The following is a 20,324-nucleotide window of genomic DNA, read 5'->3' as shown; positions in this document are numbered from 1 at the left end:
CGTTCAAGTCCTAGTAAAGCCAGTTATTTTTACAGGGATTTGAATACTAGATCGTGGATACCGGTGTTCTTTGGTGGATGGGTTTCAATTAACCACACATCTCAGGAATGGTTGAACTGAGAATGTACAAGACTACACTTCATTTACACTCATACATATCATCCTCATTCATCCTCTGAAGAATTATCTAAACGGTAGTTACCGTTGGCTAAACAGGAAAAAGAGAGAGGTCCAATAATTCTATTTATTAACATACCCACCGAGGTGAAACCATGCTTCATTTGTGAAAAACGCTTAATCTAAAATGACAGTGTTGCATCTACTGAAATTCTTGAACCATAGATAGTAGTGAACCCTTTTAGGATAATCAGCATTAGTTAGTTCAGGGAAAACCTGCATTTGATATTTCAGCATTTCAATATTCTCCTCACTGCAGTGAGGACTGAACCTAATGAAATGTTCTTTTCTTGGCTTAGTCTCTGCAAATATTTATGAGATCTTGTAATTGCAGCTTAATGTCCTGTATGAACTGTGTCATTAAAACTGATCTGTGTTGAGCACGTTTCTGTTCTAATACCGAAACTCTTTCAGGAAATTCTTTTACTAACTTTTGAATAACAGTTTTCACTGGTGTTTCCTTTTCAAATTTCTCCCTGAACTTTCACTGACATACAACTTCAGATTTCGTTCCTAAGTAAGTTTCCATCATAAATACATGTTCTTCAACAGTTAATTGATTTTAACAGACAACACATGATTACGCAACCTTGCTCAAAAGCCAATGCATAACACTGACTAGCAAACTCTAATGTGCTGGCAATAAACAGTCCTTCCTGCTCCAGCTCCAGTCTTACCAACATCTTCTGCATTATTTTACCCATCTCACACCAATATATTCATTTTAACAAAAATATGCATTTAGCTTAAACTAGAGTAATAGGGGCTCTTTTAAGCTTATCCTTCTGTATATAAATATACTATGTATAAAAACTATAAAATAATTCAGAAGATAGAAGGCGTTAAAGAAAATTATTTGAGCACATAATTACTCCTAAGATGTACTACAAATAGTTCTTTATTTTAGATATGATATTGGCATCTTAACAAAAGAAAAGCAGATATGATATTGGGTTATCATAAAAATACAATTTATTCATGAATTGTGTTGTTATTGTAACAATATGTCTAAACAATACAATTTAGCTGTTCTTGAAAAAATTATACAGGCAAAAATTTTTAATTTTAAATTGTCCCAGTACATGCTTGACTGGAACAAAGGAAACTGCAGTAAAACCTTGGTCAGAGCAGCATTATAAAATACACAATTAATTATCAAATAAACAATTTATTTGATTAATGTATATAATTAAAAATCTGTATTACACATACTTGGTAAAGGTAATAGAAAATCTCTTTTAAAAAACAAATATCTTTTAGAAACGAAGTATAAAATTATGGTTATAAGTAACATCATATAATACAGTTAATAAAATGTACAGAGCCCAGAGCCTGGAGCCCATCATAAAAAAAAACACAGTTATAACAAAATCATGATATAATTATAAATTAATTCATTATATCATTAAAGCTACTATGAAAGTAATTTTAAAATATACAATTTTAATAATTTTTTTATAGATTAATAAAACCGGTGGCAGTTTTAATATCAAAAATTGTCGGTGTTAGATGGGAAATAAGAAGAGGAGAAATACTAAGTAAAGATCAGGCTGGAGTTATAATTGGAAACCATCAATCAATATTTGATGCTTTAGGTAACTATTTTAATTTAATATTACAATTAAATAATGTTAATAAAATTTGTTGATAAGTTAAAAATGTTCAAGAACTTCAGAAACATATTGGCTTAAAATTTTATAAATAAATATCTATATTGATTTTCAGAAATCAGAATAAAGTTGACTTTTTTGTTATTTTTGCAATCTTTTACAGTAATTTCTGTTTACAATCTTACTTTATAAAAAATATTTATTTTGGCTTTATTATATTCTATTATGCAATTCTATATTAATCAAATAGGCTAATAGGTTTAAATATTTTTTTCTCTTTTTAAATAGTTCTACTTTTATGTAGATATTTCATCAAATGATAATTATGTGAATTTATAATTTTTAATTCATTTAATAAGAATTAACATATTTTATAGCCGTTTTATGGGTGTAATATTACATTATACTTTAAAACATAGATTATTTGTAAATTAAAATATAATTTCAAAGATGTTGTTTTTAGGAAAAAAATGAAACAGTCAAATAAATGAAAATCTTCCCTGCATTCTTAAATCATGTTTTTTTCAAATATTTTTTGTCTTTAATTATTATTGTTTTGAATGCTTATGTCAAAAGAGATATCTCTTTCAATATAATTGTTTTTTATAGTAAAAAGTTTCAATAATTATTTTCACTGCTACTTGAATCAGTATTTCAATTACCAGTAATGCAGAAGTAATTTTCTGTACCACAGTATTTGTGCCAATCTTTTTTATGACTATGTTTCATGTAAAGTATCTGAGGAACAAGAAGCATTTGTCAAAGTTACATTTTCTAAAAGTAAGGATGTTCAGTAAACAGCTAGTCTCTGTAGAAGACAGAGTGAAGGTTCCACTTGATGGGTTGAACATCACCTGCATTCTTGTGGGCTTCACCTATTGGTATGTGGCCTTAGATTTGGTTGTTTAAAAAAGACAACTGGAAATCACTTCATTCATTCGTATTAAGCCTGGCATGGGCTACATGTTATATTTTTAAATGGCTAAGCCAGTTTTAAGAATGATTAGTGTCAATTTGCCTTTAAACATTACAGATTAGGAACCTAAAATTAAATATTCATGATAATTGTTTAAGCATTGTTGTTCTCAAGAAATAAGCTATGTTTTAGTACAAATTTAATAAAATTCCCTTAGCTTCAAAGATGATCCCAATTTTTTTATAGTTTACAGATAGATATGCATTTGTTAAATAATTGATATTTTTACAACTTTATATAAACTTCCTAGGAACGATTTAAATTCTACCAGTTTATCTATTCTTGATTTTACTTCTCCTGAGCCTTTGTCATCAATTTTTATACATAATTATGAACACAGAAATATCTTATAACTATGACACACCCTAATAGCAGTGATGTTAGATCCATTCTTTGTTTACACCTATAATAAATTATATGATTTTACATCAGTTAAACATAGCAAAAATCTATCTGTGCAAAAATTTTGATAGTGTTGTTACTTCTTTTTTATGTCATCATTATTACTTGGGATTCATTTTTTTTGTTGTTGAAAATTTAGTGGTACAAATCTTGACATTACTCTGATAAAGTATTTTCAGTGAAAATTCAAGAAAATTAATTGGAAAAATTAAGTAAATTTAAGTAAAAACAATTGAGCATATTCCACATTCCAATGAACCTTAACTTATACAGCCTGTTTACATTGTTTCTCTGAACATCTTTTTTATTTTTATCAAAATACTTATTTTTCGACTTTGGATTTCTTGAAAATAGCTTTTTTACATGTGGGAAGTGTTTTTTGTTGATAACCTACATTCTAAATAAAAATAGAAATTACTAAATATAAATGATTTTTTTTTTTAATAATAAAACTGGCAAAAACAATTAAAAATAAAATATAATATTTCTTCAATTCTTCTTTAAATTTCTTTTCATCTTTTGAAGTTAGCACTAAATTAAGGACTAATAAGAAGTCATGAGCTTTTAATTTAGCTCCACCTTCAAAATTTAAGAAAGAGTTAAAACAACATTACTATTTTACTTTTAAAGGTGGTGTTTAAGCAACAGCTTTAATTATTTTATTTTTAAAAAGAATTCAGCAGTATTATGATTAATGATTTGTGTTTGATGAATTGATGAATCATATGATGAAAATCATAATGATTTATGAGTAGTCAATAGTTTTAAGTTAAGCGCCAACTTCAAAAAGTCAAAATTTAAATTTAATTGTAGTATTTTATTTTTACATATGGTGTTTTAAATGTCAGCTTTAATTTTTTTTAAATGCTTGTTTTGTTTTCAAATAATTTCAGTGTTTTTTCCAGTATTATTCCTGAAGAAATAATTATTATTCCAGAAATGATTTCTATTCATATTAAATTAAATAATAGTTAAATATAATAATTAAATAATATATTCATACTTACTTTAAATAATTTCAAAAACATACCAAGTAAAATTTTCATAAAATCCAATCCTTCAAAAACAATCCAACCAAAATAAAACAACCCCTCAATATCTCCTTATTTACTCATCTAGTTTTTTTTTTAAACTTAATTAATTGTTCTCAAAGCACAAGCAGCAATAGAACATTTAATGATTGAACAGTACGTGAGATAAAAAGTTAAATAGAGGGTGAAATTAAAATCAAGGACAAACAAATTATAAATCACGGTTTACAAAAATCAAAGTTTTCTTTTCAAAATCTCTCACTCTAGCACTGCTACAATTCATCTCAGCTTTTTTCCACTGTACATAATAATTTGGTTGAAGAGAAAAATTTATTTTTATGTTTTACAATTCTTTTGACCTTGGAATTTGTCAGTTCTAAGTAAATATATCTTTTTGCATCATTGTTCTGATATAAATTGAATTTACTGTCATAAACTGAATGTTCTGCTTATCATAAAAAACTAAAGACTGCTTATTCCCAACCTTATTTAAAACTGTGTTTTATAAATTATCAATCATGTCCCTGAAGAAGGAAGGGATCGGCATTAGAGAAAAGAAAATATATTACACAATGGCTTCTTAAACTGACTTCAGAAATTAAAAATTTTACCTGAATTTGAAAATCAAGACTTCTTCAGAAACTTACAGTGTTCGTGGTGCCTCTGAAGTTTGGATTAAGTTTTGAAGGATCTTTACTGTTCATAAAAAAAATTTTAAAAGAAATTTAATATGTTATGAAATACATCATGGAAAAAAAATCCTTTACAGTGTAATCTAAACACTGTCGTCAGTTGTTCAACATTCAATACTCCAGAGATAGTTCCTGAAAAAGCCTAATTTATGGCAAAAGTTAGGGCAAACTCAGGTAAAATTTTCATAACTTTCACCTTAAAGTGTACTGAAGTCAATTTAAAAATTTACTTTTTTATATATGACGCTTTATAAATTAAAATATTCAAACAAAAATTAATTCTATAATGTTTGGAGATGGTATGATATTTTTAGGAAATGCAATAGTGGATATAAACAGATTATTTTAAAATTAGCCATTATGTTGGGATATAATACAAAAATGAAGATTAAGAAAACAGAAGTAATGAAGAGAGACCAATTAAATTTTGTATAAAAAATCATGATTTCATTGTAAGCCTATTAAATATATACACATTTTTAAAAGTACATAAAATTTTACTTCAGTAATTTCTGATTTTTTTCATATTTTTTTTGTTTTAATCTTATTATTGTATTATTATTTATGGTAAAAATCTTTTTACAATTACAGGTTAATAATTATTAATAAATCAATATATTTAAATTAAAAAAAAAGAAAGTTAAATAAAGAGGAAATGAAATCGGATTCGAATCAATGTGCCTTCCCCTTGTAATATCCAAATATTTCATTAATTAAAATTTTACTTTGCTATAACTCTGAACCAATAAAATAAGTATCATTTATGATATATCATTAAAAAGCTCTCAATAAGGGCTTATTACTGCAGTTAAGAAAAAGTCCAAATTCAAATCTTTTGGATTTTGGGCTTTTTTGGACATTTTTGGTCAAGTTGATTGCAATCAAAAGGGAAGGTTCTCAACTAGATGTTACAACAGTGCTAAATCCATAATTTCAACATCCTATGGCTAATCGTTTTTGAGTTATGCGAGATATATATGTACATACGTACAGACAAATGTCATGCCGAAACTTGTCAAAATGGATTCAGAGATGGTCAAAATGAATATTTCGGCTGAAATCTGAAAACCTAAATTTTTCATGGTCACAATACTTCCTTTACTTCATACAAGGAAGTAAAAAGGAAAAGTTGAACACGTAAAACATTACAAATATATAGAAAATATATTAACAGAAAAATTACAAAAGTGAAAAGGAAATAAAAACAAGTAATGCTGAGTAAGGAATTATTCAATAGAAAGAAATAGTTACATTGTACGTTGGAGTTAGACCTAAAGGAGTATATTGTGAAACATAAAATTTCATGTAATGATTAGAAACTTGAAAAAAAATTGTTAGAAGAAAAAGGAATAAAGAAAGAAATTTGATCTTGGGGACTTGGAAGAAATTAAAGAAAATTAACTGGACAAACAGAATGAAAAGTGAGGAATTAATGATGAGTATAGAAGATCATAATTTGAACACGAAAAAAGATAAAATGAAAATGTACAGATGATCCAAAAAAAAAAATAAATGGAAGCTATTAATGGAATTCAAAAGTTTATCTGCAAGTGAAAGAGAATAGTGATGAATTTGGTGCAAGGGATCTGCCTCAGGGCAAATAAGTATGTAATGTTAAAAAAATTCAATATCAAGAATTTCATTTCTTGAAAAATACAAAATTATTTAATAACTTAAATTACTTTTAAAAAATTATTTCACTTAAAAAAAAGAAAATAATAAATGCTTCAATGTATAATTTATTCACACTTCATCTTTAAAATACTTGTACTTTATTCAATTAATTTACAATGCCATAATTAATTTTCAGTTTCAGCTGAGTGAAACTGATAGTTGAATAAAATTATTTTTCTATAAAAAAATGTTTTCCCCAGTTTTTAAATATTTAAAAGTCATCCTATATTTCATTTTGTAAAGTAGCTTATCACACAAATCAGGAGAAGAATAATTTAGTCCATTATAATATAATGTGGTTCTTCACAATAAATTTCAATATTTTCTAAATTTCTTGTAAAATTTCAGGTGAACCTTTTGTTATATTTCAGTGAGTTATTACAAGTAGAGTTATCAAACATTTTTTTTTTTAAATCTATATTTTGTCAGAGACTGTTCATTAACACCTGGTATGAAGCAAAATATTTGTTTTAAATGAAAGTAATTTGAAAATTGTTTGTATTTTCTTTTAGAGCTTCTGTTATGTACAGGAAGGAAATTTGGATAGCAGAAAGTTTTTAAGTATTAGTGTTAAAAATATTTCTAAGAATTCTTAACTGAAAAAACTACAAAAATCTTAATTCATTATCTTTGTATGGTGGCAATTTAAACATAAAACTTAAATTTATTGAGTGAACTACTACCTCTTACTATTCTTCACAAAATGGAAGTAAAGTAATTGGTTAGAAATTAACCAGTTATAAAATTATTAATACTATATTGTTCAGATATAAATTAACATCTATATTTTAATATCACAAAACACAGTGATAAATTAAGAGTGTATTTTGGGTATTTACCTTTAGTTAAGTGTATCATTAGATTTGCAGTTATTGGTAACACATATAATCTAATAATTAATTAGTTTACACTTATTATTTAAAATAAAAACTAATTAATCATTAGTCTTTTCCTTTATTTCAGAAAAAAATTGTATCTTTTTTTAAATTTTTTATTCTAGTGTATATGTAATATTTATTAATTTTTTGTTGTATTTATTACTATACAGATGAAAACAATACAGAAGAAAAATAATTTTCTTTTCTATCGATGCTTTATAATTCTTTATCTTACCCAGTGCTTGGTAGACTTTTTTTATTGTGGGAGGGTTGATAATATTCGGTAGTGTTGCAATGTTGTGCTGGTGTCAAAATTTAGGAGTTCTGTCAGTTCTTCGCAATTTAGTAGTTTGTTGAAATATTTAGCTAGGATTTCCAAATTGTCTTTATTATGAGTCAGATTATGGTTTGCACCCATCATTAGTAGGGTTGGGGGATTTGTATTTTTGGAGTTGTTTTTTGAAGGTTTTGTGGTGGTCTCTTGACTGCGATTTGTTGAATTTTTCTTTTATTGATTTCAGTGAGTCTTTATGGTGTTGTCTTTTTATTTTCCTTAGGGTTTGGTTAGATTCTTTTCTTAGTTTTCTAGATTTTGGAAGGATGTTTCTGATTTTTGGGATTGGTGTAATAGCTATGCTTGACGTCTCTTCTTCACTGTTTCGTTGCATTTGCTGTTCCACCATTGATATTTTTTATGGGGTTTAATTGGGGCCAATTCTTCAGTGATTTGTTTAAGATTGTTAACTAGGTTTTCGAGTTTATCAGTTATTGTTATTTTTCAGTTGCTTTTTGGTAATTTTCATTTTTGATTAGTTGGATAGGGTCTATTTTTCTTTTAGTTTTAGGGACTTGGTTTTGTTGCTTCCTTCAGATTGTGAATTTAATTTTAATTTTGACTAAAAAATGATCTGAGGCTGTGCCTACTCCTTGGAGAACATTTACCTTGTAGATCTCTTTGTGGTGGTGTTTGTCCATGAAGACATGATCTAGCTGCCATTCTCCTTTAGTGCAGTCAGGGTGTTTCTAGGTTTTGAGGTTCCTCTTAAAAATGTGGATTTCGAGATTAGACTGTGGTTTCTGCAGAGATCTCTGTTTTCATTAATTCTCTTTTGGGCGGGCCATTTTCTGGTGATGTCACAGTATCTTCTTTCTCTGCCTAGTTGAGTGTTGAAGTCTCTGATTAGTTGTTTAATGTGATTTTTGGGGATGTTATTTATGGTCTGGTTGAGTAGGTCTCAGAAATTTTCTGTTTCTTTACAATCTTTTGGAAATTTTTTTTATTATTAGTGGGGGTGTGAGCATTTATTATGATGTACATTTTATTAAATGTTTTTAAGTTGAGTATTGAGATTCTTGGGGATTGTAACTTGAATTCTTGTTCGAAGATTATTATTTTGAGGCTGAACAAAAAGTCTGTTCCAAATCGTAGGACACTTTTCATCACTCTCTTCCCAGGCGTACCTTTGAAGAGTCCATATCCTTGAGATTTCATGACATCTTTGCTAGTGTTTCTTATTTCCTGTGGTCCCATGATGAGAATTTTGTGTTGATCCATTAGGTCAGTTATTATTTTTAGTTTAACAGTCTGCATGAATGAGTTTACATTATGTATGGAAATGTAAGTGATTTGTTTTGGTTTGATTTTGGATTTTGTATTGTTCTTGTTCATGTGCAGTGTTGGGGCATTCTAATGCTTCCAATTGCATGTTATCTTCAAAGTGGCAGTCCGCCATACCTGAGTGCTGCCTTTTCTGAACTCTGGTGTTACTTGGTTCAGCCGGTGGAGTATTCCTTAAAAGACCTTTCATGGATGACTGTCAAGGGGTAAACTGTGGTGGGAGTAGATCCCGAGTTACAGCTCTAGATTTGATCTAGTAAGATGATAGTGGGGTATGACTTGGTTGGTGATAGATGAAGTTGTGAAGTTTGTTTAGATTCAGTTCACCGGACAAATTTCTCCTATTTGTTTCGGATATATCCAGGTGCACCTTGCGGAGGCTCGACCTGACTTTTGTTAAAACTGTTGTTTTGTAGAAAATTTAAAACGTCCGATCCTAAACATTATGTCCAAACATTACAATATATTATATAAATGAAAATCAGGAATGGTAGGTTTGCTATTTCAAACAAAATACGAAAGGAACTGTTACAGCATTTGCCTGGAAAATGTATGGTAACAGTAACATCACAAACTACATAATTAATAAAAAATGGGGAGGTTATAATTCATATTAATATAAAAAATAATAGTAAAGCAACTATGTGAGGGTAATAATGCTAAAAGCCAAAACCATCTTTAATTGACTGCTTGTTATAAATCTAAATGTTAAAAATGATGAGAGGAGTTTATTATATGCTGCTGTCTTTATTGCTTGCAGTATATTTATTTAGTCAGCACTGAAAACAACAGTTTATACTAATTAAACTATGAGAAAATTACAAACAAATTAAAAAACTAAAAAATACATTTAAATGAATAATTAAATGAAGAAAATCATTATTATATATAATTTATATAATTATATTTAAAATCTATTAAATAAACCACTAAGTACATCATGAAAAATTAAAGTAAGATATGCCTAGTTGGTTTATTTAATAGAGTTTAAATATAATTTAATAATACAGAGGAATAATATGAATCTTAAAAAGATTAATTTCAGTAAAATACTTTTGCATAAATATAAAATAAAATCTATAATACTAAAAAAATCTATAAATACTTTTATTTATAAAATACAACACTCAAACATTTAAATAAATATTTAATTGAACAAAGAGATTAACTATAGTGCATAAGACTATAAAAAATACAATGTGTGAATGAGTGCTCATAAAACCACTCTGTAGGTAAATACAATCACATCATTCTGAGTCTAAACCACTACAAATTGCCAGCCTCCGAGGCACAAGTGGTAGCGTCTCGGCCTTTCATAAAGAGGTCCCAGGTTTGAATCCCAGTCAGGAATGGCATTCTCACACCCTACAAAAATGATCATTCATCTCATTCTTTGAAGTAATACTTAATGGTGGTCCTGGAGGTTAAAGAAAAAACCACTACAAATTAAAAACACATTGAATGAGGTTGTTGTCCTTGTCAGTAATGAAGATTATACAAAACTTGCAAGAGTGATTGAAAGGGGTTTGAAACATCTAAAAACTCGTATTTAAATTGTTTTATTTTATTAATTAAAGAAAATTAGTAGTAGTTTTGTGTAAAATGCATAAATTAATCAGTAACTCAAAGCTAAGGAAGAATTGACAAATTACTAATCAATTCTTAATATTTTAGAGCATATATTTGCCATGTTCAAAGAATGACAGCCAGCTTTTTTAATAATATTTCTGGTATTCATAAGTTCAAACATTAATACCATTATTGGTAACGCATTGAATTACTAAGTAAATTAAAAAAATAAAACAAATAATTAAATTTTTGTTGTTGAATAATTAAAAGAAATCAATCTGGAAATTTTAGCTATGCTGCTTCACAGCTGATAGTAGAAAAACTCTTGTTTGTATCTAAGAATGAAGGGTCAGGCAACTGGAAAACATTACATAATATAATATTGATCAGAAAATAGGAGAGCATTTACTAACAATTTGAATCTAATAACACAATTATCTATGCATAAAATTTTGCTCAAAGCAGGTTGGCATTCTCTCCTAAAGTTGTGTTTAAAAATACAAAAATAATAACTATTGTTAATTACAGGGATAGCAGAAATTGGACCAAATTTAATGAAAGGTGTAACAATATCAAGAAAGGAGATATTCTATTATTGGCCTTTTGGTTTGAGTGCATGGCTTGGAGGGGCTGTTTTTATTGATAGATACAATGGTAAAACTGCAAATCAAACGCTACTTAATACTTGTTCTGTACTACATAAATATAAGGTATAGTTTAATAAAAATGTATATTTATTATTTTTTCCTGAGTAATATTTTACATAAATGAAAAAAATTTGAATACATCATAAATATGAATAATGCATAATATGAATATGGGTATACAATTACATGAAGTTAAAATTACAAGAATTTAGAGGACAAATTGTATATAGGAACTTGGAATGTCAAGATTTTGTTACAGAGTGAAAATTACAGAATCTCAAGAAGGAAATGAAGATAAATAAAATGGATGCCTGAATGAACTAATGTGGTAAGGACAGGGTTAAATGAAGAGTGGACAAATTACCATACTATATTCTGGAAGAAAAAGAGGGGAAAAAACAGAGTGGCAATAATTATGAAGAATTAATTAACAAAATAAATGGAGAAAGTATGTTGTACAAATGTTTGATTAATATTGTTAAGATTTGGGATGTTACAAAAAGGTTTAGTTATAGTTCAAGAATATATGCCAACATTGAATTATGAAGAAGCTGTTAAAGAGCTGTATGAGAGTAATAAAATAAGTAACAAGATGTTAAAGATGTAATAAAATCGGAAAAGCATTGCTGTAAGGTATTGATGGGAGGGAATCAGGAATGCTGGTTTGAAGAAGATGAAGAGGGAAGTGTGGTAGGAAAATTTGACTTAGAGATAAAGAATGGAAGGGGGAACAGATTAGTAGATTTTTGCCTATGTTAAAGATTATTTATAACCAACACTTGGTTTAAAAACCATAAAAGGAGATGTACTTGTGTGAACCCTGGGGACAAGGCTTGCTATCACATAGACAATATCTTAGTAGATGAAAGGTGTAGAAATGCTGTAACAAATCCATTGAATTACCAAATATCAATAGTGTTCATGTGTTACTTATGAAGAAAGTAAAAATATCTATTAAGAAGGTTAGGTAGATTAAGCAAAAGTAATTAAGAAATGGAACTTAGAAAAGTTGAAGAAATGGATGATGAAACAATGAGAGAAAAACTAGCAAAAGCAATTATGGAAAGCAAAAAGGAAAAATGTGAGGAGACTTGAATGAAAATAAAAATACCATAGAGAGAAAATGGTAGAGAAAGAAATAGGGTATTATAAGGAGAATAGAAAGCATGAGGTAACAACAGAAATACTAAAAATAAGGTGGTATAAGAATAAGACAAGAGAAAATGAAAGATTTGTACATTTTAAATTGAATGAATTAAGGAGATTAAGCAAAAAACGCTAGGGAAAGGTGACTGAAGGAGGAATGCATTGAAAGAAAGGATTGGCCAGTATGATGTGTAGGAAGATGAAGAGATGGTTTTCCACATGGTATAAATTTAAAGGTAATGGTAAGATGAGAGATATTTAGGATAAGATTGGTAAAATGCTACATGAGACAGAAATAAGAAAAAGATGGAAGGAATATATGAAAAACCTTGTATAAGAAAGAAACCTGAGGAAATAAATATAGAAAAGGAATGGAAGATAGCTGAAGAGGATAAAGTACTGACCGCTAATATTAAAATATGAGGTACTAATATGAGGCAATTAAAGAATTGAAGAATAAAAATCAAGTGGAGTAGATAAACTTCCCATAGAATTTTAATGAGGAAGGGGTAAGAAATAGTTGAACTGTGTAACAGCAAATACCATATAGGAGAATGATGTGAAAACTTTGTGAAAACGACAATTCCAAAAAAAACTGATACCAGAAAATGTTCAGATCACAGAACAATAAGTTTAATAGCATGTAGTGAATTGGAAAATAATGCATTAAAGGAACAGTTCAGCTTCTGGAAAGGAAAATGAATCAAAGTGTGTTTCATAGATTTAGAGTAGGAATTTAGTAGAATAGAGGCATTTGGTAGAACAAATTATTGAGATTTTTAAAGACAAAATAGTAGACTGGAAAGACAGAAGGTTAATTAAAGAATTACACATGAAACAAACAGTTGTGATGAACGTTATTGAGAAAATATGACAGACTGGGTGGGGCTAGGTCGAGATGTTAGGTAAAGATGAGGTGAAAATTATAAACTGCAAGGGAACAAAGGAGAAGGCTTGGGACAGAAACGGTTGGAGACAGGGATTATGTAAGAGTTCTGCCGCCAGGTAGAACACCAAATGATGATGAAAATTACATGAAACAATAATTTTTCTTCTGTAATCTAACTGTATTAAAATAATGCAAAGTATGTCATTATTATAAATTAATATATTTATAAATAATGATGAGAAAATTATTTACAAAGCATGTCTGTATCTTTCAATAAACTTAAAATATTGTAAGTCTGGGAGTTATTTCAACAAATGACGAACATGTTTGATAATAATAAAAGAAATATTATATATTAGTCTTTGTATATGAGAGGGACTTTCATAAATAACAATGGACACTACTTTTTACTTCCATGTTTACTTTGTTTAGGTGAAATTGCTGTTTTTTTTTTTTTTTATGTTTGACGTAGAATATCTTTGTTAAATGGGTAATAAACACATAAAACTTGTAGAGAATTTAATTCTGAACAAATTTGTGTAAAATAAGTTGAATAAAACAAAGAAAAGATAGAAAAATTCTAATTTTATTTAGAAACTGTACATTACTACATATGTCAGGAAAGTACTTATTTAATGCAAATAAAAACCAAATTCTTTTTGGTTATATGAAAAATTTGTAAAAACAGTATTTACTGTTAAAATATGAACTGAAAATAACACAATTGCAAAATAAATATAAATATGCTGTCTCTAGGGAAGGCTTTTTGTGAATTTTGGTTTTAACGGTAAAAATTCTCTTTGCCATTGAAGTAATGCCGTACTTATTTACAACAGAGGATACGCTGATTATCCATTGGGATTGATTATCAGTTTTGGGTGTATGTAATGTAATGCTACAGCTACTGTAATAGAATATAAAGTAGGCTACGTTTACCAAATCGCAGGGATTCCTTCCCAAAACAATTAGCACGACTCTTCACATTCTTCAGGAAACAGGTTCACTACCTAGTATTAGTACAAGCTAAGAACGATCTGTCCAACAGGACACTGTTATTGATGAAATTATTATTGATGCAGTTCAGTGCAATCCAAGCGTCAGTGAACGACGTCTTTCTAAGCGGATCGGAGGTTTTTCATTCGATAGTTTCGAGGGCACTTAAACAAAACAATTTTTATTCTTTTCATAAACAGACAGTTCAACATCTACACCTAGGAGACGGTCCACTTCGCTTGGAGTTCTGCAACTGGTCGAATACAAATCGACAACTCTACAAGTATGTTTTGTTTACCGACAAGGATAATTTCACTCAGGATGGCGTCAACAACTTACGCAATGGGCATACATAGGCAGAAGTAAATTAAATGGTGGAAGGCAATTTTCAACACCAATTTAGCATCAATGTATGGTTATACTGTTCATATCACCTGACCGCTTAATTCTGAGGTCTATTTGCATTTTCTTCAAGAAACATTGCCACAGCTGCTTGAAGATGTTCCTCTAGCTCTGAGATGCAAAGTATACTTCCAGCACGTTGGAAGTATACTCCCCACTACTCTTGCGCCGTTTCCACTCAGTTAAATCAACATTTCCCTGAGAAATGGATCGGTCGTGGAGTTCCACATTTCTAGCCACCAAGATCGTCTGATTTAATAGCTTTAGATTTTTGCACCTGGAGATGGATGAAAAATTGTATGTGTATACAAAACAAAAACACCTTCTCGCGAGGAATAAAATATCTGCTTTATGGACACGGCTGAGAAATTAAAGAAATGACCTGAAGCACTAAAAGGAACAAAACAGCAATACAGTAGCGTGCCAAGAAATTTTTTTGAAAATGGTGGGCTCATTTTTGAATATTTATTATAAACTGGTACTGGTAAATTTTTCTAACTTTTTCTTTGGTTCTTCAACTCATGTTAACCATTGTGTTCAGATTACATTAAGTTTTTTTTTTAAGAAGTTTTATGTGTTTATTACCCATTTAACAAAGTTATTGTATTGGGGTAGCTGAAATCAAAGCGAAATCTTTCACTGGCCATAACTAGCAAATGAAGCATTTTAAGACATGTTTATATGAACTTTTTCCATTATTTTCACGAGCAGAATATGTCATGTACTATCATAAAAGTATTGTAATACTTACGATACTTGAAAGAAAATATTATAAAAGTATCGTATCGTAATATGTCATAAAAGTTTGTGGTGCACTCTGTCTATAAATGGGATTTAAAAAATAAAAAAATACTAATAACAATGATAATATTTTTTTCAGGCAAAGTTGATAATCTTTCCAGAAGGAACACGCAATCGTAATGGTGATACATTATTGCCTTTTAAAAAAGGTGCATTTAGAGTGGCAATTGCTGCTCAAATTCCAATTTTACCTGTAGTATATTCACCTTATTATTTCATTGACTCTGAAAAGAAACACTTTGGTGATGGTAAGTTGATGTAAAATCATACTCATATTACAAGGCATAGTTAGCATTATTGTAATCACAATATAATATAAATTAACATTTCTTTCTCTTAACGAATTGGTAATTCCTTTAATTTTAATTATCGATATTACACTCTTGAAAATAAATGAATACAATAAATACACTTATTTTTTTTTTGTATAAAACTTTCTCCTCTCACTCCTTGCAGGTTGGTAGGGTCCCTAGTGCCCCTACTTTTTTAAATTCAAAAAAAGTAAAAAAACTTGCTTCTTGCTAAGTGAATTGTTTAAGTTTCCATACTGTCTACAGTTTAACACTCCAAATAGTATTTCAGTGGCAGATCTAAACATTCTTTGTTCTTCATATTTCTTGATTCCTTTTCTCTTTTTGACTAGAACCATCATAATAAAGAGAATATTATTGGGCCAACAACTTCTTATTCTGATACCTACACAGTTCTATAATTATTCTTTCCTTTTCACCTAACCATTGTAATCAGCAAATAACTCATCGGGTCTCCAAGTAATATCATTTTTCATTTCTTGTGAAACCCTTATAATAACAGGATGACAGTTTTTAAACTACTTTTTAGATGTATCAGTAATTATAAAATATTCTTAAAAACTAATAAATTCCCTTAATTCTTAACATTACAATTTTATTAACATACTCAAAAAGTATGTTATACCTTCTTAATGACAAATTTTCATATTGTGTACAGCCAACATGCTCTTAAATACAAAATAATGAATTAAAAATTATCTAGCTTTTTTCTTATTTTAAAAATTCCAAATAAATTCTTAAATAGTGTATACAAATTAATTAAAAAAAGAACAAGCCATGCATCATTTTTTAAATGATTTTACACTGATGAATAACAAAATTTTAAAACCAGAGTTATATTTCAGTATACAAACTTTTAGTAAAATTGTCTTCTTAAAAATATTTGAAATTTTAATAATTAATTTTAATCAAAGATGTTATAAGTAAATAAAATTTAATTTTATAAATTGTATATGAGTTAATTTAGTTTTTTCTGTTCATGTAATTAAATTAAAACTAAAAATCGATTGTTTGTTCATAGGTCACATGATAATAAAAGCACTGGAACCGATACCAACAACAGGATTAACGATGGATGACTTGGACCGATTGATTGATAAAACATGGAATGTTATGTTATTGCATTATAAATTATTAAAAACTGAAATACAAGATTACAAAATTTACAATCTTTAAAAATTTAATGTATTTGCAAAACTAATATATCTATGACATTAAATTGAAAGGAAAAATGTTTACACATTGACTCTCATGATAAATATCTGGTACATAATTGTTATCTGAATGAACTGTTCAAACCAAACTGAAACCCACAGTGCAATTCGTTTTTTAAGTCTCTGTTCACATTAAGGTTGCATTTATAACAGTTTTAAATGGCACTGAGTTTTTTCTCTGTTCAACAATGTCCAAGACAATGCATCTTAGATATGGGATATATACAATACATAAGAAATTAAGTCATTTTGTAGTTTACAATTTTTACCTAGTTGTATTTTTTTATTTTATTTATGTCAAATAAACCAATATTTTAGAAAAGTAATGTTGGCTACTCTTTCACAGTTTTTTTTAAATATTTAACTAATAAATTGTAAGAAGTGAATCAATATTATGTCTGTTCTGTCGGTATTCATGTTATGACAATATTTTTTCATTCATAAAACCTAGGTGAAAAAATTATAAACAAAAAATTACATTGTCTATGTAAACAATATGAAGTTATATTCATTTCTTTTTTTATTGAAGTCATTGCTTAGTATTGTTTATTGAAGCATAGTGATATGTGTATCCAATGTCATTCTGATATTCAAAGTGTTCTCATACAAACTTCAAGAACATTAGTGGAAAAACTTAGGAAAAAAGTATTACACACTCCCTCATTCCAGAAAGGAACTTTAGCTTGTATACAGTAGCAGTCTTTTAACCCAATTTTTTTTTTACATTTTTTACTTATTTGTATCTAGATGCTGGCTTCTCATTTTTTGGATTCCTTATAAACTATGTAATTTCTAGAGGTAGAAATTTTGTAAGTGTACCCATGATTTAACAAAAATGAAGCTAAGTGAATGTGGATGTTAAAAGCTACAACCATAATGGTTGTAAAATTAGTTGGAAGTCACTCCTGGAAATGAAATAGCAGTCCTTAAGAAAAGTAAGATCCCATGCCAGGCTTACTAAGGAAAGTGGTTTCTCATTACCTTAACGAGCAAAGTATTCAGCTTTATATTAACACGGCAAGTCAACTGAAGTGATGTCAGCCAACTCTATAAATAAAATCTTCATTATGTTTCCAAGAACTGACAGAATGACAAACATCATTACTTACAAACAAAGCAAAACTGAATGATGCCTATTATACCTTAGCTAATAGATGTTAGTGCTAGCCAACAATACCCCAAACCGGGTGAAATAAGCACATTAAATACTCCCCTAAAAGGGTGAAGGGGACTCTCTTAAGCAAGCTCCAAACCGAACATCCTAGCGACATGCCAGATGAGTGTGTTATCCCACGCAAAATCACTACCCCCATGAGTCCAACACCTAACGGTATAGGGCCTCCCCGCCACCGTGGTACCCATTTCAATAGGCTGGGTCGACCGTGCTAAGCAGCCCTGCTGAGGACCAGAAGGGCGGGCACGACACGCACTGCAGGCGTGTCACCCACAGTTGTGATGTGCCCTTCCTATAGAAGCCGAGGCCCGAACAACATCCGTCAACAGGTCCTCAATATGGGAGTGCTCGGAAATGCTGAGGAGGGCCAGGTTCCACAGGGTAAACTTTGGTAGTCCTCCATGTGCACCAATGACAACAGAAAGAACTTGCGCGCTATCAACACCCCTCATCACGGCCAAAACTATCGCCTGGTATTTTGAAATCTTCTCTTGAGGTCCCTCCTGGAGGGAATCACCTTGCTCGAAGCGAACGGTAACGTCAATGATCAAAGCCTATTTTGGTGCTTTAATTACCAAGTCAGGCCTCAACATGACGGAACCCTCGCTGAAGAGCTGCTTACAAGTGTTTCAGCTACATTAAAGACTAAGGCAAATAGTGCAAAGCAACAGATTAATTTACCTCTTTCTGTTAACAGAAAGAGCAGACATTATTCTGTTAGTATTGTAAAGTAACAAATTATCATCAATCCCAGGTATTCTTATGAATGTAATTTATGTTAAGCACCTCATGTACAAGAGGGATTGATCAGACTTTTATCACTGAGTAATGATTTTCATTATATAACCTGTACCTGTGACAGAATAAAGATGCCATTTTAAAAAAACCTAAAATAGAATAAACCTTTTAAACAAGCAAAACCAATTTAAAGAATGTACTGAAAAGTAAAAATAAAATCTTTTTAATTCTGCTTTAAATTTACACTCTTTTAAGTTAGCACCAAATTAACAGTTTGTAATTAGTTTAGTTTTAATTGACTTTAAAATTTCAAAATTTAAGATGAATTTTCTTCTAATTGGAGGAAGTTTTTTATTCTATTTTAGTGCACTTTTAAAAGTCAGCTTTCTTATTTTTAAAAATTTATTTTATCTACCAATAATATTGTGAAACCCAGTTTGGCATTTGTGATCCAATACGTAAATTCTGTTTTTAATATTAAAAAATCAGGTGGGCATAACGAACACATAAAATTCAGCTACAAAAGGTATAAAAACATTTTATAACTTTTATGAACTATGAGTCAGTGTGCTAAATTTTTCATATGAAAACTAACTTAAAAATGTTATTTTTTATTGTAAATGTGATTAATTATAATATAGAATTATATTAAGTAGTAGGTACACTAGCAAATTTATTTAAAAAATAAAAAAATAATAGCTGGACAAATAATTTTTAAACGTAAAAAAAATTCCAAATATATATATTAAGGATTTATGAGGCCTAGTCAAAATAAAAACACAATTATTAAAAAAATGTTTATTATTGTTTATTAGTCAAAGATTAATTAAAATTTTTATTTCTCAACATAGTCCTCTTTTAAAATTATGAACTTTATAATATTTTTAACAAACTAGCCAGTCAGAGCTTGCTTTGCTCACCCCCCCCACAACATCTAGTAGTGGGCTCCGGTCCCTGGACCCTTGATACATTCATATTCTCCTGTTTGTGAGAATAGTAAGTATTTTACAAATTCATTAAAGAGAAAAAGATTAGTAATTATACTTAATTATGTTTCTGTTGCCATGGTAACAGAAATATAATGAAGTAAAAGTTTTAATATAATTACATATTATACATATATATTGACTAATGGTATATTATATATATATATATTATAAACAATTTTTAGATATCAATGTATATATATATATATATACATTGTTTGTATCAAGAAGCATAGCACTTCTATACTTATTTTAGAAAATTTCAAAAAAACTTATGTCTACAATAGTCTTTTTTTTTAACAAAATGTAAAAAAATTATAAGTATAATAAATGTTAATGTAAACAATGCAGTGTTTTTAGTACACATATAATTATTATATAGTTGTTGGTTCAATT

General features: G+C 28.9%; 1 protein-coding gene across 1 annotated transcript in view; it reads left to right on the top strand.

Moving 5' to 3' along the window:
- LOC142327401 (1-acyl-sn-glycerol-3-phosphate acyltransferase beta-like) overlaps nucleotides 1-19,181 on the top strand; it is a 273,953-nt gene extending 254,772 nt beyond the window's left edge. Inside the window, exons 3-6 of the mRNA XM_075370433.1 lie at nucleotides 1,639-1,772; nucleotides 11,156-11,337; nucleotides 15,585-15,753; nucleotides 16,838-19,181. Coding sequence (XP_075226548.1) covers nucleotides 1,639-1,772; nucleotides 11,156-11,337; nucleotides 15,585-15,753; nucleotides 16,838-16,992 — 640 coding nt within the window. The 3' untranslated portion in view covers nucleotides 16,993-19,181. The remainder of the gene's footprint in view (nucleotides 1-1,638; nucleotides 1,773-11,155; nucleotides 11,338-15,584; nucleotides 15,754-16,837) is intronic.
- Nucleotides 19,182-20,324: the final 1,143 nt, after the last annotated feature.

The sequence above is a fragment of the Lycorma delicatula genome, chromosome 7, assembly GCF_047948215.1.
Source record: "Lycorma delicatula isolate Av1 chromosome 7, ASM4794821v1, whole genome shotgun sequence".
In the NCBI taxonomy this organism is placed as follows: Eukaryota; Metazoa; Arthropoda; class Insecta; order Hemiptera; family Fulgoridae; genus Lycorma; species Lycorma delicatula.
The sequence above is the reverse complement of the archived record's forward strand: the minus strand, read 5'-3'. Positions and strand labels throughout refer to the sequence as shown.